This window comes from Opisthocomus hoazin, chromosome 4 (assembly GCF_030867145.1).
Source record: "Opisthocomus hoazin isolate bOpiHoa1 chromosome 4, bOpiHoa1.hap1, whole genome shotgun sequence".
In the NCBI taxonomy this organism is placed as follows: domain Eukaryota; kingdom Metazoa; phylum Chordata; class Aves; order Opisthocomiformes; family Opisthocomidae; genus Opisthocomus; species Opisthocomus hoazin.
In genome coordinates this window covers 23,401,412-23,428,479 of record NC_134417.1, presented here as the reverse complement: position 1 = coordinate 23,428,479, position 27,068 = coordinate 23,401,412, and the positions used below count along the sequence as shown (strand labels likewise).

Here is a 27,068-nt window from a genome sequence, read left to right as displayed (position 1 = left end):
GGTTACGAGCCCTGGGCCCTGTTAGCAGGGAGAAATGCCTGCCCCGGGCATCCTGAACAGGACAGGTATCGGGCAGGACCAGCTCTGCGAAGGAGCTGCCTTGCATGGTGGAAGCTTGCCTGCACCCAGGTACTCTTAATTTATTGCATTAAATTGTCCAAGTGCAGAAGGGCGTTCAGGGTGGGTGAGGGCAGGGGTTGCTCTCCTCTTTGGCCGGGCAGAAAGCCCGGGGGAACCCTCTACCCACATGCTTTGGCAGTGAAGCCTGGTGGGATGGAAGCCCAGGACTCATCCCACGCTCCCGACCGCAGCCGGGACGTGGGACACCCTCGGGGCCGGCTTCAGGCCATGCCCATCCATGCCCTGCAGCAGCTCAGGTGCCAGCACCCAAGGAAGGGCTCTCCTCCAAGGTGGCCACTGTCACCAGCTCTTTGGCAAACCAACCTCAGGGCCCTCATTGTCAAAATCCGATTTTGCACAGGAATTACATGAGGGAACCCCTAAGTCTCAGAGATATTTTCAAACCCTCAGTATAACAAAGAATATCAGTAGATTTGGGGCAGAAGTCTATCCTGCAGTTATGGTGAGGCCAGCTGAGGCTCCCTTCCCATCTCCATCATTTTTGCCCCAGAGAAGCGGCAGTGGGACAGAACAACCACAATCCTTCCTCCTCCTCACGCTCTGCTGCTCCTTCCCAAACTTCTCACATCAATAAGGCCATGGAGAAGAAGAAAGGGTCTCTTGTTCTCCTCCAAGTAGCTCAAGGACATTAAGTAATCTCTATTCAGCAGAGGTAAATTTATTGCCCTCCTTTTTGGGTGATTTCAGCCTGTTTTCAGCAAGTGCCCAGAACAAGTTATTCCATGCTTTCACTAACAATCTCGCTCTCACCGGTCTCGCTACACCAGGTGTGACCTACGAACATTTCAGCTGTTTCTGCAGTGACACTTGGAGCGGGATGGGGAGCATCTGAAGACCCAGTGTATCCTACAAGCTCTTACAGAGGTCCCAAGCAAAGTCTCAGGCCACTTCCTTGCCCTGGATCCCATCTTCATTTCTTCAGAAAATGGCTGGCATTCTTCATCAGACGAATCAGAAACTGAGACATCTCTCTCTCAGTGGGCACACGAGACAACCCACGCACACGAGAAACCCTCTGAAAACGTTGGCTGCGACCAGCAAGCTGGCAGCAGTCAGAGGAGCACCGCCTGCACGGAAATAATGGTCCTCAAAGAAGCAACAAGAAAAACCAGGAGGAGAAATTACTTGCAGAAACAGAACTCCTACCGCATAAAAATTAAAGAAAGATTGTCTGGCAGCGCAGCAACCTTCTCTTCAGCCAAGGAGTCTTTGAAATGGCAACGACGGTCACAGGAGCCCATCCAGCACATTGATCAAGCAGCGCCAATTAGGAGCGTCAGTTTGTGACAAAAACCCATAAATAAATTCCACCAGTTAGAAGGAAAAATCCTCAGTGCGGTGGAAAATATCCGATCGAATGATTTATTATTATTACTATTGCTGCATTAGCTATTTTAACTCTCGCAGTGCCTCTCACGCGAGGTGCTCGTCGCTCCCATCAGGACCGGGAGGGGATCGCAGAGCAGCGAGGCGCTTCCATCTCCTTCGCATCGAATTCCCGCGCTGCCCAGCTGCCTCCCCGCAGAGCCGGCGGCCCGCTCTGGTTTCACAGCGACCCGCAGCAGAATATTTGAAATATGAGACACGGGCCTAGAGAATGCAGCTTCAGTGACATCGTTGTAGCAATGAAGAGGAAAAAGAAAACAACAGACGGGAGTGATCAGCTGCAGAAAGACAAGTTACAAAAGGTGGAAAACCAGCTGCGAGGTGCACGAGCCACCGTTTCAAACCGTCCCCTTCTGCCAGCAATGTCGAGCACGCGTGATTTATGTCAGCGGAAATTTCACAGAGCATCTGCATTTCAGAAAGAACTCAGCAGCACCACACTTGTGTTTTCATTTTAACTCTTTCTTTTTTTTTAATTTAATGGGTTGAAAAACCCGTAAGAATTGATTAGCAGCTGTGGCTAGCAGGAAAATGAGAAGATGCCACTCTTCAGAATAAGATTGTTCAGCAAAAGATGCCAGCTATTTCTTACACACAAAAAGCTGGCTTATACTAAACCCAAATTTAAAAAAATACTACATGTGCAACAGCTCAAAATACTGCAGGGCTGGGCGGGAGCCTTCGCAGTGGTCTGCAGACCCAAGCACCATATCAGAGGTGAAACAGCAGCCGCTCTCAGGTGTCCCAGTTGTTCCCATACTGTACTGCTCTCCCTTCAGATCACGTTTTCACGCTCACTAACGCTCACGCCAAGTGTTAGAGACACACGCACTCTGGTTCAACCAAATCTTAATTTTTATTTTGTTTAGGCATCTTTCAACTCTTGCAGCTCATACAAAAAAAATGATGCAAAGGTCCAATTAATAAAAATTTTATCTGAAATATGATCAAGTCCACGGGCCCCATTTCCTAATGTTTTTGGGCTATATTCCAATCCTCAGAAAAAAGTGTGTATCATTAACACAGAGACTTCCACAACATTCGTTTTAGTGGTAATTGTCTTCAAGCACTTCAGCCCAGAAGTTCTGTAAAAAGGTTTTGGAAAGGACTAGAAGGTGTGAGATTTAATCATAAGTCACACAGCCAATAGGAAAAAAAAATCACTAAATAATGAATGGCTATGAAGTCTGGGGTCTAATCACAAAATACAATCATAGAATCATTGAAATGCATCTGCCAACCTATTTGTGAACTCCACACAAACTACTCTGGTACAACGAACACCGAGACATGAAGGGAAATGGGAGAAGGCTGTAAATACTATCATTTAGAGCTACTCGGTCAAGGCAAGGGACGCTTGGTACATCTCTAAATGACAATGCTTCTGTAGGTTCTACTCCCACAGCCTGCAGAAGTGTTGCCTAGGAAGGCCAGAGGATGCACAACCTCTACAATGTCGTGTGGTCCCATGGACCTGATCCTCAACCCACCACGGACTTCAGGTCTGCAAAGCCGCTACAAGCTCGACTTGCAGGCCAGGACCCTCCCAGGGTCCTCAAGACAGCATCTAAAGTGGCGATTCCCTCACTGACAAATAATAAAATAAACCACAAATGCAAAATACAAGAAGCAAAAAAGCGAAGTCATCAAATTGAGCAGGTCAGACGTAAAAGCGTCTCCGAGGAGATGGGATTGAACCAAGCGGGCTCTTCAAGAGGACCACGAGTTACACACCAGGCAGGTCGCACCTTGCCATTGCAACTCCACGTCTGACTTCACAAGGAATTTGGGATTTTAAGAAACACCTCGGGGCACAGATTTGATGAGAGGAACACACAGGAGTCAAAATATGCTCTGAGATTAAGACATTTACAGCGCTGGTCGGCGTCCAGACAAAAGACTTCTCGACCACAGGAAGAGCAAAGCCCTCATTTTGTTCTGAGAAGGACAAATACAGTTCCAAGGAAAATACCAAAAAGCTTCACTTTAGTCTCTAGTCTGAGAACGGTGGGGGTTGTTTTGGTGTTGGGTTGGTTTTTTTTTTTAAAGCATACATTTTTCTCCCTGTGCTTTCTACCCGCATCGCCTGCAGGACCTGCTGCACCAAGCAGCACCGCCGCCATGAGCGGCAAAGCTCTCCCTGAATGGTTCGCTGCAGCCAAATCCAGTGAAAGCCAACAATAAACTGAGAATTCATGTGCAAAGTGACATCTGGCTCCCGGGCCCGGGGACAGAAGGGCAATTCAGCGCTGGAGGAGGGGAGCAGCCCACAGCTGCCCGGGCAAGGCAGGACCGCTCATCTCCTCGCCCGGCCCCCACCGCGGCAGCCTGCCTCGAACCACAGCCTGGTCAAAAGATCACCCATGTTCTCACACATGCAGAAATTCCACAAAATATTTGGAAAAAAAAAAAAAAAAAAAGGCAATGCCTGCCTAAGAGTGACAAGACGGTTCCGTGCTGTAAAATAATTCTCCCCCGCTTTTCATATGCTACTGATCAAAATTGCCAAGTTATCCCAATCTTGCCTTCAGAACAAAAGATGACTGTTTTGCACATGCAGCCTAACACAGCTCTTGACTGCACTGCACTTCAGCTCTCCTGCCTGTCCCCAAAAGAAGCACACAGTGCCTCTCGGTCCGGATCTGAAGACTTCTTGCAACCCAAAGCGCGTTGGCCAACCCAAAGCAGCGCTCAACACACCAAGCTCTGCAACAAGAGCACACACAGCTTTTGGGCACGACATCCTGCTCCAAGCTGCCCAACATCTCTACACATCTACACATGTGTAAAATCCCACAAAAGAGCGGAACACCCACCAAACAACAACAAAAGTTGAAGAGAAGAACTGGCTGCTGCAGATATCTGAAGTTTAGTCTACCTTCCTTGCACCACTACAGGCTCAGGGCGGATCTGTTGGAGAGCAGCTCTGCGGAGAGGGACCTGGGTGTCCTGGTGGATGACAGATTGACCATGAGCCAGCAGTGTGCCCTGGCTGCCAAGAAGGCCAATGGGTTCCTGGGGTGCATCAAGAAGAGTGTGGCCAGCAGGACGAGGGAGGTTCTCCTTCCCCTCTACTCTGCCCTAGTGAGGCCCCATCTGGAGTACTCTGTCCAGTTCTGGGCTCCCCACTTCAAGAAAGATGAAGAGCTACTGGAGAGGGTCCAGAGGAGGGCTACGAGGATGATGAGGGGACTGGAGCATCTCTCCTACAAGGGAAGGTTGAGGGAGCTGGGCTTGTTCAGCCTGAAGAAGAGAAGGCTGAGAGGGGACCTTAGAAATATCTGAAGGGTGAGTGTCAGTAGGATGGGGCCAGACTCTTTTCAGTGATGCTCAGCAACAGGACAAGGGGCAACGGGCACAAACTGAAGCACAGGAAGTTCCACCTGAACATGAGGAAGAACTTCTTCCCTCTGAGGGTGATGGAGCCCTGGCACAGGCTGCCCAGGGAGGCTGTGGAGTCTCCTTCTCTGGAGATATTCAAGACCTGCCTGGACGCGGTCCTGTGCAGCCTGCTCTGGGTGACCCTGCTTCGGCAGGGGGGTTGGACTAGATGACCCACAGAGGTCCCTTCCAAACCCCACCATGCTGTGATGCTGTGATTCCTGCCCTGCTTGAAAAGGATGCGTCCCCAGTTACACCCCTTGCTCAGATAGGCCACTAAGCTCTACAGCTACTCAATGCACACATCAGGTTTTGCCGACAATACTAAAGACAGAGTAACACAGTTGTTATACAGCCAGAAAAAGGGGAAATAAATAACCATCCCAGGGAGATGTTACAGCTGTGGCTGACAGGTGAAGACTACTGAAGAAACATTCAAGGATGACTTTCAACGGAAATATTTTTGCTTACAATAGGCCTGAAGTTGGGTTTGACATCTTTTCCCATTTCAAAAAGACTACCAACTTGGGGAAATAAGCCAGCTACCATCTCGCTTTGGAAGTGACAAAGTACCTGCCGAGGTGAATGGGTATCGCTCATACAAGCTCAGCGCCACTGATGTCCACCAAAACTGCACAGAATAGGGACCTGAGACAAATCTGCACCCAGGATCACACACAAATCCCAAACTGCAGGAGCGATTACAAATACTGATTGGATTCTGATTGTTTAAGTATTTAAAACTTCAACTTGCCATCTTAAACACTCTCCAGAATTAACCAGAAACCCACTACACCATACACGTGTAACCAGCTTTTGGACTACCTCGAAGAGGTTGCCACTGTGTTATAACAGCAGCCTCCAAGAGCGAGCCATTCACTCTCTTCCTCAGGTTTTAAACACATTATTACATCCATGTTCGAGAAACCAGCTAAGCCAAAATGCCTGCAAAACAGCTGTAGAAATGTTTCTTACATAAGCTCCATGTCTTCCTCCAATGAAATTAACAGTTGTAAAGCGAATATTCTTTAAGCATTTAAGTAAACTAATTTCTACTTACGGTTCCATGGTAGTTCCTGTACATTGGCATTTTCAGGATATTTGTCAAGTAGTCTTCCAGCTGTTTCTACAATTAAAACATTGAAACTTCAGATAAGATGCAGGCATTTTCAAGGAAAAAAACACCCACAATCCAACTGCCTGGCATTAGGAAGCAATCACGTCATCAGACACGCTTCTCAGTGTGCATGGATAAATAAACACATTATTATGTGCTCACAGGAGATTGCAGCTCAGCAGCATAAACAGCTCAACCGCAGGCTGTTTACTGTTCACAGATCTGTGTTTGTACCTTCCACCAGCAGACCTGTTGCTGGGCACTGTCATTTTAGAGGTCAGCTTCCTCGACCAAGTCCAAGTTTCAGAACAGTTTTAAATACAAAAAAAAAAAAAAAGAAGAAAAAAATAGAATAAATCAGTCCCCGCTGTTTCTGACCCATCCCACTTCGCCTCAGACGTGACCAAGAGAGCCCACTTAACCAAAGCGTCGGGTTCAAGGAGTGAGGAGCACAGTGACCGTGCTGCCCTGTCCCAAAGTCAGGGAAAGGCCACCAGTTGCTGGAGAGCCTGTCCTCCAGCCAGGAGGGGAGAAGAGCAGAACCATTACAGCAGAGATCATCTCTTCCCATCTTCACAGTAACTGGGCAAAGCAGAGATAAAGCTGCCTGGGCATGGGAAACCACACAGAGTCCTACAGGACACAAAACCAACCGAAAAGAAATGCGCACTATCGGGACCCTCGCCCTTCTCAGCGTTAGCATCAGAGCACTGAGCTACCCGGGGGTCAGCGGGGGTACACATCCCACCACGAAAGCTGCGGGATTCCCACAAGGAAACCAAGAAGGGGGGGGAAAAAACCAGAGGATCTAGATAACATTTTTCTTCCTCTTTTAAACCAGCATCTCTCTCCCGAAACCTCCTGGGCAGCAGTGAAGCCGTGCACAGCAGGGAGGGTCATCTGCACCGCACAGCCCCGAGACACAGCCTTCTGAGTCCTGAGGCTGCAGCAGCAGAAAGCCCAGGGAGGGAGCAAACAGCAGACAGAGAACGGCAAGCAAAGGGTGAACAAACACGGTGGGTTTTCACAGACATTTTTTTTTCCCCCTCTTTTTTTTTTTTTTTGCAAACAGAGAAGCTGCAATGAAGAGGTAGGAAGACATCCACCCTCTTCTTAGAAGGGCCCATCTGTTAACATCTGATGAAGTTACATGTGTGCCTCGGCTAAAATTACCCATTTCAGCATCAAGAGCCTGACTGTCATCTCCTCCTTCAGAGGAGGACAGGACTGAAATCTCTCAGGCTTTGACGGCCACGGGGCTGCCTCCATCATGCAGCTCGACTCTGCGAACTGCCTCTTCTGTCTTTAAATTCGAGCACGTGGGAGGAGGGGAACCATCTCTCTGGGCATTGTGGTTTTCCTCAGCTGCAGAAGGAAAACTTCATTCATATGAACCCTGGGAGCAGCATCCTCCTCTTTGCACAGAGGAGAATTTGGCGTTAAAGTTGGACTTGTCAAAGCCTATGTTTATCAAGCAAAAGACTTTAACGGTAACAAAACAAGGGCTTTGATAGCGCGTGGCTTTGCAAACGACCTGCCTGGCATCCCTGCCCCTCAGAAGCCCCCCTGAGCATCCCGACGGCTCCACGGCCCGAACCGGGCGCTCACCCTTCTGCTGGAGAAGTGCTCTTCCCGCACCGTGCTCTCCGCCGTGTGCGGCAGGCTCGGCACCTGCCGCGGTTCGCCCCTCTTGATGGATTGTCTTCTCACCGTATGACTGGAAGGAACAAAACAAACCCCGACGATGAGTCTAAGCGATGCAAGCGTGTGTGTGCCTTGCTCCGTAACCCTTCTTGTGCGATGCTTTTATTTTTCCCATCCAAGCTCTTAAAAATCAAGAGATGGGTGGGCAGGAAAGAAAAAAAAAAAAAAAAGCAGCAAGCGTGGATTCATTTAAGAAGCCAGTGTGCTCCAACTGGCTCACAAACAAAAATACAAGACAGAAATATCAGAGTTTGATTTTTCAGGGTCCCCTTTTGACGACAGGGAGCCTAAACCCCATTTTTAGGGCATTATGTTCCCCCCAGCCCTTAACCCCTCATAATTTCACTTTTCTTAGTATCATCTCCCCACACCTCTCCACATCAGGAGGCTCTTGCTGACCTACACCACTTCCCACTTCTCTCTTCCTTCCCCTCACGCTTCCAGCCACCCCGAGCACCAACAGCAGCCTGGACAGGGCTGACCACCCGTGCCAGGGATCCCCATGCCTCCCACACCCAGCAATCCCACCAACGATTTCTATTAGCATTAGCATAACCCTTCCCCAAGTTCAAGGCAAATTCAGCTCCAAAGCTGATGACCTGGGACCTAACACGCTTTCCGCGTCACCAGAGAGATGCTTGCACTACTTAGGTTGTAGCTGCTAAATACGTAGAGATTAAATATATTTATTATAGCTGCTAAATATTTGTAGAGACTAAATTCTTCTGCCCTCTCCTCCTTGCAGAAAAGTAAATTGGATCGGTGAAGCCAGACAAATATGCTACCAGAAGTGAAAAGAAGATCACATCCTCCCAAAGCCCACCACGTCCGCGAGGCTGCACACTCACCTCCTGGTAGGGATGGGGATGCGCACGAAGGCTTTGTACCTCAGCAGCTCCCTGTGAAACTCCTGGAAGTGCTTGAACTTCCTTTTCACCTGCCAGGTGAACTCGCCATGGGTCAGCTCGATGGTGTAAACGTTGGGGCTTGGTACCTGCGCAGCAGAACACCACCACAAGGGCTCAGCTCACCAACAAGCACACACAAAAGTCAACCCACAAATAGCATTTTCGTACAGTTCTACAGAAATTAAAATGAAACTTCTGGAAGCTCTGACCTTCTTTGTGGAAGTAAAGCGTTCAACTTCCAACACACGCACTCGAATAGGACATCCCGTGAGGTACGTCTGTGTGCCCGGCTCTTTGAACCCACGGGTGTGATAGATGGCAGAGAAGGGAATGCACACTGGAAGGACCACAAACCCCGTTAGCTCAACAGCCTTGTAACCGTGAAAGCACAAAAGCCAGCAGATAGTTGCAATACTTATAACACGGGAGCATTTACACAGCAGCATTAATTCCACTAAAATATATTAGGTTTTATTTAAGAGAGCTGAAAGCCAAGGTTTCACAGAAGGGATAGGACAAGAGGTGATGGCTTTAGACTAAAAGAGGGCAGATTTAGATTAGATATAAGAAAGAAATTCTTTACTCTGAGGGTGGTGAGGCCCTGGCCCAGGTTGCCCAGAGAAGCTGTGGCTGCCCCCTCCCTGGCAGTGTGCAAGGCCAGGTTGGATGGGGCTTGGAGCAACCTGGTCTGGTGGAAGATGTCCCTGCCCATGGCAGGGGGGTTGGAACCAGATGATCTATGAGGTCCCTTCCAATCCAAACCATTCTATGATTCTATGACTTGACAAGATCAAGTGCTAAGAGCAATGCCTCCCAGTCCTAAATCAGGGCCAACGGTTGGGGTTGGTAAAATCACTGATGTTTTACCCTATCTGTCAGCAGATTATCGGTTATTAAATCCAGGTGGGATGCAGGGTAAGCACACATGGGTGTTAACTCACCGGCAGCTTTCGGGTCATTTAGCACCTCTGAGTCAACCTCCTCCCCCTCAAAGTGAAGCTCCCTGGTGTCCAGGCTCTCGATGATGTTGCTCATGTCTGCAGCAATCTTCTTCAGCGTCGACGCAGCTGCACGGCTTTCGTCTCTCAGTGACATGTCAGGGACCCACGCGCCGGAGCCACGGGGGGCTGGGGAGGAGGAAGGAGCAGGGCTGTCATCATCCCCCCGGCAATACCTTGGCACAGCAGGGCTGAGGGAAACCCCCGGCAGCCGTGGCCCCTTCTTCCCTCCAGCCCCTTACCCGCATTCATCCCAACTCTCCCCATCCTACAGACCCGACACAACACACCCAGCTCTGCAGCTACAGCAAACCACTGCCCGGAGCAGCAGGAAAGCACAGGTAGCTTCAGGCTACAAAAGAAAATTTCCCCCTATGCCAGTGACCGCAGGACTCGCACACTTCGGTTGTCCTTTAAAATGAGAAACGTATAATATTTCACTTTCCAGCTACAAAACCTGCAAGGGGGTGGCTGCAGCTTAGGAGTACCTTCGCATACAGATTTCAAAGGGAAAGCAAGGAAGCTTCCGCATCAACTCGTCCGGTCACCTCAGCTATCTCTGCAATAACGACGATGCACCAGAAAAAGCACAAACCATATCAATGCCTGGCCAAATCCTGCACTCCATTCACACAACGCTGCGTTTCCCAGGTTAGGCTGCACAGAGAAAAAGCTCACATAGAAAATCAGTAGGCATTTTTGTGAAGTGTTCTTCCTTTGATTGAACTAGGGATATAAACTCCCGGCATTATTAAGATTTCCTCTATTTCCATGCACCCTACACGACTGCCTGCAGTATCTGCGCGTCTCGTGCTCTCCCACAGCTCCATCCTCTCAGCAGGTTCAAAAGTTGCAGCCGTGAGGGCTCCTGTCCGGGGAGCAGAGCCGGGTCCGGGCACCCCGCTGCCCACAGAGAGCCTGGGAGCAAGGCGGGTGGATGCTGCGGCTCGTCCTCGTGCTCACCCCTCCAACAGCCCCCCCGGGGAGCTCGCAGCCCTCACACAGCCCGGGTGGCTGCAGGGGCCCAGCCCATCACCCCTTCGTGATGGAAGGCTGTCGCCTGCTCGGGACAAGCCGGCAGTGGCACTTGGAGATGTTTGGGTGCTGATGACTACAGCACTTCCCACCTTCATCCCCACCCAGACACGCCAGGAGCCTGAGTCAGGACTAAAACGGGGAAGGAAGAAGACAAGAAAAAAAAAAAAATACGGGAAAATAACGTAACCAAGATGTGAGGCATGTCCACTAACACTGATGCAAGCTTTCCGTGCTTGTCAGTATTTGCAAAGCGTCATCTTCCTCCTCCTCCTCCCATCTCTGCAACTCGCCACGGGGCTGCGGACCCGGCTGCTGGTCCCTGCACGCAGCCAAGCAACAGCTCCTGGGCATCTCCGTGATAAGAAGTCCCTTCAATCTTTGTTCTGCTCTGCAGTAAGTGTCACAGCTCGACCGCTATGCAGAAAAAATATGGATGGGACAAACTGGCAGCATTTTACAGACACCAGCACAAGGATGCCCATTTATACTTGTGGAAGCCCTTATCATTGTGTGAAAGAATGGTTTAAAAGAAAAAAGGAAAAAAGCGCAACACTTCTGATGGTAAATTCTGCAAAGAACACTGTGCAATTATTCTTGAGTGAGCTCCATAGAAAGAGCTAGATATGCCATAATTTAGAAATAATTTAACATTTTAATAATTCATGTGTTTAGCTGGTCTTAAAAGACCATTCTTTAGCATCTTCCCCTCTTGAAACAACCACATAATTTTATTACTACATAAGGCTGATGCGTAAGCCCACAAACATGTTAAAATCAGCTGCCTTGATGGAAGAAAAAAAAAAAAACAAAAAAAAAACCACCAAAAAAATCCCACTTCCACACCGACCCACAGACTTGAATCAAGAAAAACTGGGTCAATCTCTTCTCTTCTACCAAAGCAAATGCAGGATAAACAGCTTCATCTTGGGAGCGAGGGCTCTGAGGCTCTTGGTGGCTCTGCCACCTTCCACTGGCGACTGGGAATGCCACCACAGCACCGAAGGCTTTAGGACCAGACCAGGGGCTCGCCGGACCAGCACAAGCATGTCCAAGCATGTCACCCGGGGGCAAGCCAGCTCCCACCGCTTCGCACTTTACCTGTCACTAACAATACACCGCAGGGGACTTTCATTACTCAGAGACCATAAGGTACATTTTTATTTTCTTCTAGCAGTGAAGTCATTCCACCAGATACAGACTGCCTTCGGATGTTCGATTTTCTCCCTAGAAAGCTGGCATACATAAAGAGCATTCCCGGGAGGGAGGCCATGCTATCCGGCTTCCCCAAATAATCCCAGGGATGGCAGGGGAGAGGCCAGAGCTGCCCCACGCCGGGCAGCAGCACCTCCCCGCGCTGCAATGACACGTACAATAAAATCCTATTTTATTTCCCACTTGGCACACCACACGAAGAATTTGTTGGCCATCTCTAGCTGGAAATTAAGCAGCATATTCCTTGGTATTTCTTCTGTCTGCATTCACATTTGGAAACAAAACACAGTTTTGGTTGGTTTGAGGTTTTTTCTTTTTTTTTTTTTTAATAGTATGAAGAGATGCTGTTGCTTCATGAAGAATTACTGCACTTTCCAAAAGAACAGGTTTGCAGGCTCAGAGAAAAGACAAGCCCAAACACCCTTTGTACGTGCCGTGCCAGGAATCACCGCTGAAGGAAAGCAGCAGACAAACACCCCATCGGCAGGGCCGGAGGAAGAGCATGCGGCCGGAAGCCAACACGGGAAGGATGTGCATCCTCTCTCCTCCTCCTCCTCCTCCCTGCAGTGCCAGGTACAGCCGGGCTCCTCTTGTCAGATTAATCGACTCAGTTGGTTAATGGATAAACAATTAACCAGTGCAGGCAACGATTATTTGCTAAGGACTACAGCAGGGCTGCATAACTCAGGATCTTTTTTTTTATTTTTTCTTTTTTTAAAAGCTAAAGCTGTTTGCACAGCCAGCACAGACAAGTCCTGGGATAGCGCAGAGTCCAAACTCAGCTGGACCTGAGTCAACCCCAGCAGCAAGATTCCCCCCTGTCGAGATCAGAGCCAGACTATGGGCTCGAGAGGGAAACGATGACTTGCCTCCAGCCCTGCCAGAAGGCCCACGAACCCAGGCAGCGGCTGAGCTCCCCCGTCCCAGCCAGCTGAGGGCAGGGGGCAAACCCAGCCGCGGGCAGGGAGGGCAGCACAGGGGTCAGCTGGAAAGTCGGTACGCACCACGTCCCTCGGAAAGCTTCTGCAGACTGCTTTATACAGCTCTGCTCGGCAAGAGCTATTTAACCTCTTGGCCAGAGTTTCCATGCGGACACTGGCTGCATTCCCACGGGCAAGCGGAGGAACGCGCCCGGGTTAACCTGCAGCAGGCTGGCTGCGAACACGCGCCAAGCGAGATCACCCGTGATTCAGCAGCAAAACAGAAGAGCTGCATCGAGGAGGCCCCGAATACCCCGTGCCACTCGCTGCTTGCGCTAACGATGGGCTACAAAATGGGGTTATGAAACTTGCTGATATTGTCAGCTCTGACGGCTGCAATTAGGCGAAGGACGGAGGGAGAACTCAAATGACACCGGCAAACTGCAGGAGGGTGGAAATAACAGAATGACATTCGTTAGAAACTAGTGCTACATTTCCGTATTTGGCTGTTGCCATCCAGGATAGAAAACAGGCAGCAGTTTGTTAAAGAATGAAAAAAAAAAATAAAAGGGAAGGAAAATAAGAAAAAAAGACCAGAGGGTTCAGTGGGTCAAGAACCAGCAATCCGAACAAAGGCAAAACCTGTGCCAGGATGCACAAACAAGCCTATGGCCGGCAGGCCAAAAAGGAAGGCAGGGTGGAGAAAACGGGAAGAGCCAGATCTCAAGCACTTGATCTGTGAGAACACAGTGTCTGGACGGAGAGAAGGAAGAGACTCGGAGGAGACACGGCAGCAGCCTGTAAGCGTGCGGAAGACTGCTGTGAGCAGGACAGACAAGAGAGAACTGCTCCGAAATGCAGGCTTAAGTTCAGGGAGAAAATCCCCAGCCGATGGCAAAGGCAGGGGACAGCGCGAGGAGGGGTCGGCAGGGTCCCCAGGGCTGGGGATCTGCGAGGGCAGGCTGCCCGCGTCGACCTTCCGGGGCAGGGGAGGGGGAACGCCAGCCCCGGCTCCCCCCGGAGACCCCAGCACCCAAAGCCGCCGCCCAGCATGGCGACCCGCCTGTTAACATCGGCGAGGCGACGCTCCGGCTTTATCCGGCTCAAAGTCTGCCTGGGCAAAAGCAGCAAGGAGGGAAAAACAGCAAAACTAAAGTCAGGGGTAAAGGAAAACTTCCAAAAGAACGAAAAAAAAACAAGGAAAAAGGGAGATGGAGAAAAATGGAAACAGCGGAAAAAACATACTAAAAAGCCCCAGAAACACTGCTGACCCCACCTTTGTCCAGTCCAGTTTTCAGATTAGTGATTTCCTCTTGCAAAGCACAGCTTCAGCTCTCTGCCTGCCTGGCCGTCCCCACAGCACGCGGGCACCAAGCCTCTTCAACCAGTGGAATACATACACTGGAACCAGCGACTGTGCCAAGAATCAAGGCTTCAACTACAGGAAAACTGGCTATAAAAATCAAAATTAACTATACTAATCCCTGAGCCCTTCTGCATGTATTGCAAACCCTTAGCTCAATCCTTGCAGCTCTGCAAGCTCAGTATCTATTTTTGTTATTTGCCATTTTGGTTATGCTTTAACCCCAAGTTACTACTTAGGGCATCATATGACAATCTCGGGCTTCGTTAAAGAAACAGTGGCTTTCTGCTTGTTGCATAGGACAACAAAAGCACAGCTTTGAAGGCAGACAAACTGGAAGGCAGAAAATGCGTATTTTAGTAAATACTCCTGAAGAGTTCCGTGCTCTGAAGACATTCAAGTCCTGATGTGACAGTGTAGGCAGCTGGTAACAGCGCAGGCTACCTGAGGTTTGGTCAGCCTAAGTTTATTCCCTTGCCTGTATCGTGGCCGATCTGCAACAAGCTCAGACAATTGCCGCTCCTTAATGAGGTTACAACGCTGACGAGCACCACGCAGAGCTGTGAAGCCGAGAGAGCCTTCAGTTGGGAAAGAGGGGAGGAGGGAAGAGAAAATACGTCCAGTAAAAACAGGCATTTCCTGCTAATGCCTCCCAGGGTTTGATGCTCTACATCAACTCCCGTCCCCATGGCGAGAAACTCTATAATCCCTCAAAACTACCCTCGTTCCAGTTCTCATGACATCTCTCCCAGTGCAGCGACCTTTTGGCAAGGGCTGTGACAAGTGACCGCTGTTCCCAGGCTTGGTTTTGTCCCAGTGCTGGCGGTGGGACCCGCGTGAGCCACCCTGGCTGTGTGGAGCAAAAGCAATGAGATGGGGTCATTAAAAAGAAAAGAAAAAGCAAACCAAAACCCAAACGACTTGAGCCACGAGCTTCTCCTCTCCTCCTGCTGCTGCCAGGAGCCTGGATGCCATACAGGCACCGAGAGCCCAGAGGAGATGCCAAGGAAATCCTACACATGATGCCCTCAACAGCTATTCGCCCTGCCTGGCGGTGACGAAGGTTTTCCACGTAAACATTTCCCCAGTTCCTCACAATTTAAACCTAAAATTAGCTTTGGACCACTCCTTCACGGAGAAGTACTCTCGGCTGACAGGAGCCCTTTCTGAGGGGTGATGTGCATCCCGCAGGAGAAGCCGGGCTTGTCGCCAGCCCCAGGCTGACACCCCGGCACACCTTCCCTCTGCAGCCCTTGGCGGATGTCAGACCTCCACCAAGCAGCCAGGAGACATGGTGGGTCCCCACCAGCCCTGCGAAGGGGACCCTGCTTGCCAAGGGCAGCCCAGACCCAGCATTCCCACGGGAAAACCACGTACCCGCACGCAGCAAGAGAGACGTGCACTGGTTTTATTTTTCAGTATACCCTCATGAACTTCTACACCAAAATCCAAGGGCTCCTGCAGATAGCACGTTACATTCCCTATGTATGAAATTAAAAGGCAAGGCGGTTAAAAAATGCTCAGCAATGACTTAACCTCGCTGTTCAGTTCAGTACGTGGGAGCCATTCATCCAGATGAGCAAGCGACCCGCATGGCACACCGAGACATGCCCTGAAAATATGCCCTTCCGGATGCTCACAGTACGGGGACAGTGCAAGAAGATTAGTGTTTATTTTTTTAAAACACGCAAAACAACCCTTGAATAAGAACCAGAGCACTGCTCCCACCCTGGAAAGATCTGGAGCTGGAAAAGAACTGAAATCTGAATCCAAATCAACAATAAACGTCATGTTCAGACAGCATCCTGACCTAAATTTCTTATCTTTGGCCCAATCCTGATAAAACTAAAATATTTTAAATCACTGTTTCCAAAACAATTATTCTCGCAAAGCTCCTACGTCTAACAGCAATACCTCTAACAGCAGGAACCAATTAGCGCTTCCCACTTTAATGACCGCAGCACAGTTCCCTGGTTCTGCTTTATTGATTTCCACAGTCCTTTCCACGTGATGCTTACGGCCAAGCCACCAGCCTGCCTGGAGGAAAAGCTAAGCCATGGGAACCCACACGCCCCGTTCGCAACAGGGGACGAGATGCTTCGAGATGGGGACTGCCTGGAAATAACAGGTGACTCTGTGGAAGTCCCTGCTGCGCTATCTGTACTGGGGCAGAGCCCTTTCTGCCCCATACTGGGTCCCGCAGCATCCATCCCACAGTGTCTGTGCTGGAGAAAAAGCACCGGAACGAGCAGGCAGGTCAAGGGAAACGATGAGGTAAGGCACTGGTCATCACCGCGGGCAGCACCGTCACGACGCGGTGACTAACCTGCCGCCGCAGTCAGAAAACCGCTCCGTGCTGGGTTCTGCCCCACGCCCAGGACCAGTCGGTAGCGTCAGGCCCTTCCCAAGGACGCATTTTATTTGCTTTATGGAACAGTGATGTGAAAAACATCAACATCCACAGATGAGCACGGCTGCTGATCTCACGCCGCCGTGCTGGCTGCTCTGGCTCCCCATCCCCCAGCACACCCTGAGCACAGCCCCTGCTCCCCGGGAAGCCGATCGTTAGCTATTTATCAATGATTAATGCCAGCACTCCACGTACTGATTCGTCACCAGGTTTTGGCTCCCTCGGGCACAGACGGCAGTGTCTGAGCACAGCGCACACGCCTCGTGCCGCGCGTCCTCCGGCGAGCTGTGCTCAACCCCCATCACTGTGAAGCCTCCGCTCCGACGCGGTCACGACACAGACCCCGCACCCCTAAACCCCGGAGCACTGTGCGTAGCACCCCTGCCAGCCGGGGCAGGGGATGCCCAAAGCCTCCAGCACCCGGTTCTCCAGCCCCAGGGACCCGCTAGCACTGCGGCTGCGGAGGGCGAAGCGAAGCGGTTGGCAGCACCTTGGGTACCGGCACCACCTCCGCATCCCCACACCCCGCAGCGGAGGTGGGCAAGAGAAAAGAGGGGCTGGAGAAAGGACCCGCTTCAAAGAGCGCAGACGGTGGGAAGGCCAAAGGACGCAGGACTTCAGAGTGCTGGCAGACAGACAGAGCTTGGCCCTAAAAGCTTTTTACGGCTTTTTTTTATTTTACATAAATAAAATCCTAAACCCAAGAAGCTTGCCAGAGCAGCAGCGTAGTACAAATGAGACTCGGAGTAACCATCTCCGCAATGCTCAGAGGTGACAAGGACCACCACCTTGCTCACAGGATGGTAAGCGTTCCTGCCGCTCTTATACATAGTCAAACACGTCATATAAATACAGGACATATTTTCATGATCTAAACGTATAGATGTCTATGCAGCTGATGTCCTATACATCACCCAATGCTATTCTGGTGTCTCTGGGTGCCACCTGCCCAGCCGCATTCCCGCAGGGAATTTCAGCAGCTCGGAGCAGAGCAGGCGCACTGGAAGGCAGCCTGGCACCTCCATCCCACGGCGGGGTTAGGGGACAGCTGATAAATGCAAACACTTACAGTTCTGTGTCCAGTTCTGGGCTCCCCACTTCAAGAAAGATGAGGAGCTACTGGAGAGAGTCCAGTGGAGGGCTACAAGGATGAGGAGGGGACTGGAGCATCTCTCCTACGAGGAGAGGCTGAGGGAGAGGGGCTTGTTCAGCCTGAAGAAGAGAAGGCTGAGAGGGGTCCTAATAAATGTTTACAAATATCTGCAGGGTGGGTGTCAGGAGGATGGGGCCAGACTCTTTTCAGTGGAGCCCAGCGACAGGACAAGGGGCAATGGGCACAAACTGAAGCAGAGGAAGTTCCAGCTGAACATGAGGAAGAACTTCTTCCCTCTGAGGGTGACGGAGCCCTGGCACAGGCTGCCCAGGGAGGTTGTGGAGTCTCCTTCTCTGGAGATATTCAAGACCCGCCTGGACACGGTGCTGTGCAGCCTGCTCTGGGTGACCCTGCTTCAGCAGGGGGTTGGACTGGGTGACCCACAGAGGTCCCTTCCGACTCCGACCGTTCTGCAACTCCCACCAGCCAAGCTAAACCCAGGGAAAGCCCCGCAGCCTGTGCTCTGGGAGGGACTGAGGCGACAGCAGCGGGATCTGCCAGCCACTGCTCCCCAGCCCTGCTCCCTGCCCCACAGCAAGGCAGGGAGCCCCAGTACACGGCAGGAGGTCACCGTCCCCGCTCCAGCTGTCGCCCTGCTGCTGACTGCCAAGTTTCCATTAAGTGGGAACACGATTTTCTCTTTTCCCCTCCTGCTGTTCAAAACCACACGTGAAAGCGCACAAAGGTGCGAACTTTTTGCTGACCCTTTACATGAGCTGCTCAAGGAAACGAGTGGGTATCACAGCAACGGGGAGCAGCAGATCGAGACCATGTACTTTTACTAATAGTTTATTGCTTTAGTAAAGCACCATTTCTGCTTGCTTGGGTCTTTTCAAATGGTTTTATTGCGAGTCCTCAAATAATTTCCATTGGGGAAAAATGGCACGAGCAGGCCACAGCAGAGCAGGAAAGCAGGTTCAGGGGAGCGGGAGGAGCTGCGTCACCTCAGGGACACCGCGCGCTGCCAGCTGGCCCTGTGAGGGTACGTCATGGCTCCTGCTGCCTCCCCATCCCAGCGGGACCCTGCACCTCCCCGGGAGCACTGTCACCCGCTGACCTTGCCCTGGAGCCGCTGGTACAAAGCCCCACGACACGGTGCAGCCGTTCGCATCGCCCCGAAAGGCTCCCGTACCCCTGCCCGCAAACCTGGATTTAGCGCCTTTCCAAACTGAAGTTCACTAATAATTTTTTTTTTTTAGCAATGCTTTTACAGATATTTCATGCATTCCATGCACTTCTCGCTCTCTGCAACTACCTGAAAGGAGGTTGTAGAGAGGCAGGTGTTGGTCTCTTCTCCCTAGTAACTGGCGATAGGACGAGAGGCAATGGCCTCAAGTTGTATCAGGGGAGGTTTAGATTGGATATTAGGAAAAATCTCTTAAGTGGAAGAGTTGTAAAGCATTGGAACAGGCTGCCCAGGGCAGTGGTGGAGTCACCATCCCTGGAGGTGTTCAAAAAATGTGTAGATGTGGCACTTCAGGACATGGTTTAGCAGGCATGGTGGTGATGGGTTGACGGTTGGACTTCATGGTCTTAGAGGTCTTTTCCGACTTTAATGATTCTATGATTCTATTCTGGCTAATAAACTCCACAAGAATTTGATGTCTCCAGTCTTGGTTGACTTCCATCCTTTAGTCTCCAGTGCTCAATGGCCTCAGCTCCCACCATCAAGCAGGGACACCCAGCACCATGTGCCCATCACCCAATACAGCATCACGCCCAAAGAGCCAGCCACAACACGTACCAGAGGAGATGACAGGCAGGAACACAGAATCATAGAATCCTGTTCCTGTTCTACATTTCCAAATGCAGCTGCTTATCCTCAGCCACAGCCAACAGCAAGCACCAACATGGGCAAACATCAGCCCTTGGCCTCCCCCAGAAATCTCCAACCAGTTCACAAACAGCTTCATCCCTGGATCTAGCATAATACCAAGGCCTCTCAAGCATGGCATTTTGCTTCTCCCTGGACAGCTAAAACAAATACTTGAGAACTTCTGGTTTACAAGAAGAAAACAGTTGGCTTGAGGAAGTCCCAGAGGTAATTTTAAGAGAAGGTGTGAGCTGAGCTCAGAGGGCAAAGGTGATGTTGTCCCCAAAACTTCACGGATGGCTTCAGGTCGCCTTGTGAACCAGCCTCTCCCAAGGAGACCACCATGGGATCTCCATAACAGCGCTCAGGACACATAGTAGAAGCAGAGTACTCCAGTTACTGGAAAGTTAATGAATCAAACACTTCAAGGTATAGAAAAATTATCAGAACTAAGGATGAGCAAATAACTACAGAAGTTCGGTTCTGATTTCACGAGTAACTCTGGAAGGATGGCCGAGGTTTCAGATCGGTACCTGCTGAACTGAGATCAAACCCTGGCAAACTCAATGGAACATTGCTGATTATAAAGAGATAGCTTGCAGAAACAGACAGCTCTCCTATGTTGCTTGCTTAAATACAACTGAACACCTGCAAATTTATGCAAAATAGCTCATTTACACACTTTGACAATACTGACAGCTTCCTTCGAACAAAATCGTTGTCTTGGGTATCTATTTTTTTTCCTTTCCTTCCTCACGGGGGAAAAAACAACGCCTCCCTCAAGCCAGCACAGAAGCACGCTGATGGCAGCAGTGAAAGATGATCTTGTGTCTGAATTCAAATCGCGCCTCAGCTGCCTCCCTGCTCCTCACCACTCCCCACGTACCCAGAGCTCCACCACCTTACAAGCAACACAAGGTGTCTGGACCAGGCAGAGATGCCCTGCAGCTCTTTCATGCTTTGTGAAAACTCCTGTACAGTATTTTTCCACGCGTTCCTAGAGGAAAACAGAGCATTAAGGTTACGACTTACAAGCTTAACCCTCCAGACCTCAGCACGAGATGGACAGCTGCACACGATGAGCCAGAAATTCAAGATTATTCGTCCCTCAGCTGTCACAACCTTCTGGAGCAGTGCTGCTCAGGAAGGTGTCTGCAGACAGTTTTGTACATATACAAAAAAGCTGTTTGGCAGAAAGGAAAGCGATAGCTTTGGGAGAGGAAAAAAACCTGAAAGGGCTCTGACAACAGTTCCCATCTCATCGGTTCTTTCTCCCAGGGAACAAAATGGCTCATTTGCCATAACTGCTGCCAAAACTCAGTGGGATCAGGTCTAACCGCAGAAATTTCAAAGGCAACGTGAGTCATCTACTGATCTTTCTTGGTAAAACTTAATGCTGGGTGGGACACTTAGGGGAAGGAGGAAAAAAAAAAAAAAGAAAAAAACCCCGACTTGTAGGAAACCTCTGTCATGGAAAAACACACTTCAGAACGTCTCCTGGGGACTACATAAATAGACGTTTAGAAAAGGAGGAATGAGAGACCAAAGCGTTTCTTTCCAAAGAGACTGTGTGATGCACTGCCTGCTCTCCAGACAGTTCCAGCAGCCCTTTAGCTGTGACAAAGAGAGGACAGCTGAGACCCCAGGGAGACCCCAGCACCCATGGGTGCTTCTCACCGCCCCCAGGGAAACACCAAACCAGGCAGATTTGTGTTCTTCACGCAGAAAAGCCAACCACATCGTCTAACTGCGTTTCACCTGAATTAAAAGCAAAAATGCAGGCCCAGCATATCCACTTGTTTTACCTCTTGTGTCACATTTACAGTTTGCCGAGAAAGAAAACGTCTATTTTTTTAAATTTAAAAAAAAAAAAAAAAAAGCAGCAAGGTTGCCTTTAGCCAGCTAGTGGGGCACGGTTACGATGTATGGCCATGGCCACAACACCCAAGGCTACAAAAAGAGTTGGAAATGTGCAATTAATTCCTATTGCCGGTTTATTTTTACCCCTGGGATCCCCGGAGGCTGCAAGCAAGCGTGAGCCCCGCTGACGGCGAGTGAATCACTGAATCATTAAGGTTGGAAAAGACCTCTAAGCTCACCCAGTCCAACCGTCAGCCCAACACCACCGTGTCTGCTGAACCATGTCCCAAAATGCTACACCTACATGTTTTTTGACCACTTATATGGTTTTTTTAACACCTGAAGGTGTGCTGCGAGGTGCACCCGCTCCGAGAGCATCGCAGCCAGCAGCGTGTGCTCACGAGAGGGCTATGTTAAGGGTGAGGAAACAGAGACCAGGGGGAAAGCCAGAAATGAGGATTTCCATGTAAAAAAAAATAAAAAATCCTCCCCAAAGTCTGGCTGGTAAAATGGGAGAAGTTTCTGGGAAGTGGCTCGGGGATGCGTCGGCACGGAAGAGCTACCCAGGGCACGCCGCCGGCGGGACCCTGATGGGCAAAGAGCCGAGAAGGAAGCTCCCGCATGGCAAGCCAGCCAGAAACACCAACTGGCAGTGAATCACCCGCTTGCACGGGGGCCGTCGGAGCCCAGCTCTGTGGGACATTGTCCGCCTGATACTGCTTTTTGTCACCGCCGCCAGAACACTTGGACTGGAGAAGAGCGGTCCCTCTGTGCCCAGACCACCGTCCCCAGCCCCACAGCTGCCAACAGCCCCAGAACCCCTCCGCGCCTGCTGCCGGCCCTGGGGAGCGCGGGAAGGCACCAGGCATCCATCAGTGGGTTTAGCTTACTTGACCAAAAAGAAGCACCCCCTCACGTGATGGATGCACGCATTAGGGCTCATTGCACTGGCAGAAATAAAAACAGGAGACCCGAATCAGGCCCACTCACAGCTTGACCTGAAAAATTCAATCAAGGAATCGACAATTTAATTATTCTTCCACCAACAGAGGTGTAAACCAGAAAAATAACTCCCAATGCCAGAAATATTCTGAATATTTGCTGCTGTCAGTATAGCCTAACCAGGACTCCATGCCCAGGGAAAAAGACTCTTGAGTAAATCTGCAAATGGCAATGATGTTTTTCACCCTCCCTCTACACCTCCTCTCTCGGAGGCTTTCCGCATCCCCCAGCTTGCCCAGGGTGGGCAATGGAGGGATGCTCTTCCTCTTCAGCAAAACGCCCAGCCCATCACAATCCCCATTGCCGTTTCATGACAGCCTTTCTCCCTAGTCAGCCAGTTCCTCGGGGCAGAAGGACCATTTCTTATTTTTGCTGTGCCTTCTCTGCCAGAAAAAATGGATTGAGGAGGAAGAGACAATACGATTACACTAAGATAATTAACGCACACTGGCTACTTTGCTGTCAAATCCTACTAGGGGTGAAGCACAATTTTATTTGCTGGAGCTCAGTATGGCCAGCACAGCATGCCCAGAGTACAAAGGGGAAGTTTTAAGGTAGAATGGTTGCAGAAACACAATTAACCAAAGAGCAGAGGTGTGAATGCTGCACGCAGCCGCCACCGGCTTCAGCGCCGACGGCCAGACACGTGCCAAGGAGATGCTGCCAGGTTCATTGTCCCAATCTTGGACACATCTTCTTGGAAACCAAGCAAGCCCATTAGCCCGATAAGATTGCTATATCGAGGCGATTATCTCGATACCAAAATCCCGCACCTCTTTTTGGCAACAAATCCTGACCACATGCTGTGTTGTCACCGTGCCGGCACACCACGCTCGCTGCTGGAGTAGCAGCAGGTCGTTCTGGTGCTCCATTCCCCTCCCTGACCCCTTTTTAGCAAGTTTTCCCTCGCCAGTGTCTATTTAGGCTTGCGTGAGCCGGAACTGTTTTTAAATTATTTTAAATTATTTTTGTTCTCAGAGGGAAAACTCACCTCCCTGCTGCTGCCACGGCTGCTTCCCCTCCCCGCGCCAGCAGATGGGTGCCCGGGGGACACAGCACCCCGACGCAGGCGAGCTGGCTGACAGACACCAGCCCCACTCCCTTACGTGAACCCCGGGGCGTGGTGGTGTTGATCTGCTTTAGGGATGGTGACAGCACTAAATGCCGCCACAGCGTGCCGGCACGAGGAGCAAGGGATGCACGAAGCGCTCAGGGCAGTGGCGACGGCACGCGATGCCGACCCCAGCGCTTAGACACCTCCCGCTGTTCTTGTGTGGAAATAGAGAAGACTGAATCCTGAAGACACACATATATATATAAAGAAAAAAAAAAAAAAATTATCTGCAAACTCTCCTGGTCGCTCCCTCCAGGAACAGGAGCCAGGGTACGGGCACATGCCCTCAGCCCTGTGGACCACGAGTGCCTCCTGCCACCCTGGACACTCTGCGCCAAGCAGGCAGGGGAGCAGCACAGCAATTTTTTTTTTGAAAGCCGAGTTGACAAGCAGAGCTTTATTTCCTCACAATCCCTTCATCACCCTCTGCTATCCAGGGTGTCTGCACATGTGGAGCTGCTACGTGCATCTGGCAGGTGCTTACAAGTCCATGAAAGTGAGAGGCAGGGCAGAGACATCTGGCTCAGTAGCCGCTAAAAAATTATTTTAATACAGATAAACAAACAAAAAAAATAATATGTCTGTATCTCCATCCTGCAGCTCAGCAGGGCTGAGGTCTGGCCCCACATAGCTGGCTGCAAAGAAGGCAGGCTGCTTGCCAGCTACTCACACATCCCACATCTCAGAGCGCAGAAAAAGCATGGCAAGCAGCACCTGAATAAGGACCAAAAAACCTTCTTTTGGAGGGGATGGTGGAAAAAAAAAAAAAAAGGCTGGCCGAGGTTTTGTGAAGGGAAAGAAAAAAGAACGCAACCGCAGCTTCCATGACACCCATGGCCATGACCAAATCTCTCCTGGTCCCTGCAGGAGTGTTTCCAGGGCACAGGGCGCGTGAGAGAGAGTTAAAAAACACATCACCAATTGTCAGCCAGACAATAGGAGGAAAAGGCCTGGAGTGTTGGCTCTCTCCCTCCTCAGCCTCAGCCAAGACCAGGTGCTTACTGACATCAGACACCCCAGCAACTTAACACCCAGAAGAAAATCAGATTGCTTCCTCAGCTCTATTATGCACAGACTTAGGGCCACTGTACAATGCTCGTTCCCATCCAAACGTTTTTTTGTCTTTATTTTTTTTAAATTACTTGCTACAAAAGAGCTGCTACAATGTGAAATGAAGGAACCACCAGGTTGCAACAGGGGCAACAGGAAAAGGGTGCCTCTGGTCACCGAGCGCGACGGCTCGCTGCTGTACTCCGGGGCTTCGGTTGTTTCAGAGACCGAGTTTCTCCTTTGGTATGTTCATTAGGTAGAGACAGAGAAGACAAATCTAGAAGCCTGTATGAACATTAATAACCGATATCTTCTTTAGGGTTTCATTTCACGGGAATAAAATTTGTGGCAACACTGGCAGTCAGTGCATTCCCCTGGCGCTTCTTTCCCTGAAGATTCGCTAACTTACTTTAGATCAATAACCAGAGAAGGAATAACTGTAAAAGCCCAAGTTCAGTTCATAACTAACAGAGAGAGGAGACACAACCGCACTTCTTTGCACGGTCTATGAAGGAAGAGATTTCTCAAATCACTGCTTGAGAGCAGCCCCACTGTAAACACGGGATCTTTCCTTTACTGCAGACACACCTGCAGTCTAAAGAGCAGGTCATAAAGCACACGGGATAACAATGTCAAGCTGACACAAGCCTTTACACTTTGCTACTTACTAAGAAAAGTAGTAAAAATGTCTAGGCAAGGCACAGGATTTCAGCCCGCTTCACAAACAAATGATTTCACCAGCAAAGATGATCTACGTAGTGCTCTCGATTTGATTTATATATATGTAAAGCAGTATCTTCAGCAGTTTGAAGAAGGTGCAATTCTGATCCCAGCAAACTCTTCCTCGGCTGCAAGAGCTCAGGGGACACCTGCCAGCAACAGCATTATTTGTGGCAGGAGTTCAAGCCTCTCAAAATTAAAAGAGCATCACGGTCCCCAGGAGAACCCACTTCATTAAGTCTCTTCCAGTAAGACCGGAGCCTCAGTGCTAATTTTTAATAAGCCTGGAAAGGAGGATGCTATGTATCTGGACAAAATTAAATGTGCAAATGGGTATTTAAGTGAGACCCTTTGAAGTTAAATCTTGGGAAAAAAAAATAATTAAACAGATGTACGTCTCTTGCTAAACTTTCATTTATGCCAATACCTGGCTGCTGAGGTAATCGGACTGACTCCCTACGTGCTGAACCACAGCCTACAGGAATCTCTGTAAATTTTAATAGAGAGGGATGTGGGATTTTCCCCGGCCAGTTTTGATCAGCCTTAACCCTCTTCCCCACGCAGCCAGTGAGCCCAGTCCCCCAGCCATCTAAACCCTGCACCAGGACAGGTGACGGGATGCCGTGGCATCGCAGGCTCCGCAGCCTCCCGCGTGCTGCACCCCCAGCTCCGGGGAAGGCCAGACGCACTCCCCCACTGCAAAAACCTGACTTGACAGGTCTGGTGGTATCTCACAGCAAAAGGACGGAAGGAAGGACCCCTTTCAGCTGCAACGGGGGGCTGCCGGCCACCACCCCACCCCAGTGCTCAGCACCTGTCCCCCGAGCAGGGATCAGGGACCCAGCATCCCTGGGCAGCGCTCAGCATCAGACCGTAACGCTGACCCTGAGAGAAGGGGCTTTCTGCGTATTCACAGTAAACGCAGTGCAGGTGGACGGCAAGCTGAAAAGGAAGGGTAGCGGGGCCCAAGGGCTTAAACACGGAGCTTCCCAACTTCTGGCAAAGCTGGGCAGGATTTGGCCACAGGACCCAAGCCACAGAGCTAACACTCCTGAGAGCACCACGAGAAGAGGCGGTCAGAAACCAAATTCCCCAGTCACCTGTGAGCCTCCAGCATGAGCTCACGCTATCAAACGCCAGAGACGGCACGGGAAGCAAAACGTGAATTCCCGACCGATGAAAGACACTGGAGACAGAGTTCCCACCCCCGGCGCTGCAAACACAACTCCACGCGCAGACAGAGAGCGTTTGTCCCCGCAGCCAGGGACAAAGCAGCCCCGCCACGGCATCCCATCACTCACAGCCTTCGAACGCCGAACCAGCAGAGCTCCATCCGCCCAGTCCAAACTACCAGTGCTTGTCCCCGAACGGCCACGTAACTCTACTGGCTTTGGAGACACCAGGCAGATTTACTCGCAGGAGGGATTTGGAGACCACGCAGACCTGGACACATAACACACGTTGTCCTGCTGTGTACCGAGAGCCCGTGTCAGCCCTGACAAAGCACTCTCAGGGTCAACGGAGCCACAACGGCTTGACCCACTGCCCAGGCTGGCCCCGAGGCGTTCTGGGGACAAAGATGTCCAAGGAGCGGCCTCCTACACCGAGAAAGGGCACCGCGCCAAGGGAAGGAGAGCAGCAACAGGCAGAGAAGGCTTTCGCCGGAGGAACCGGGTGGGCAGCTGAGCGAACGGGTCGTGCCCGCCAGCCACCAGCGCCCGGGGAACCTCTCCGGTTCCACCCCGCGCCGTGCGAGCGGCCCCAACGCAGCTCCACCG

General features: G+C 50.7%; 1 protein-coding gene across 4 annotated transcripts in view; it reads right to left on the bottom strand.

Moving 5' to 3' along the window:
* The window catches only part of PLD1 (phospholipase D1), an 81,354-nt gene that overhangs the window by 40,333 nt on the left and 13,953 nt on the right, over nt 1-27,068 (bottom strand). For 3 of the 4 annotated variants that reach the window (XM_075418321.1, XM_075418320.1, XM_075418323.1), the window contains 5 exons: nt 9,579-9,764; nt 8,847-8,974; nt 8,578-8,723; nt 7,634-7,742; nt 5,969-6,034 (listed from right to left, as the gene is read on the bottom strand). In XM_075418321.1, coding sequence (XP_075274436.1) covers nt 5,969-6,034; nt 7,634-7,742; nt 8,578-8,723; nt 8,847-8,974; nt 9,579-9,732 — 603 coding nt within the window. In that variant the 5' untranslated portion in view covers nt 9,733-9,764. Of the gene's footprint in view, nt 1-5,968; nt 6,035-7,633; nt 7,743-8,577; nt 8,724-8,846; nt 8,975-9,578; nt 9,765-14,081; nt 14,329-27,068 lie in introns of those variants that run through there. The other variant, XM_075418322.1, reaches the window with a different exon arrangement.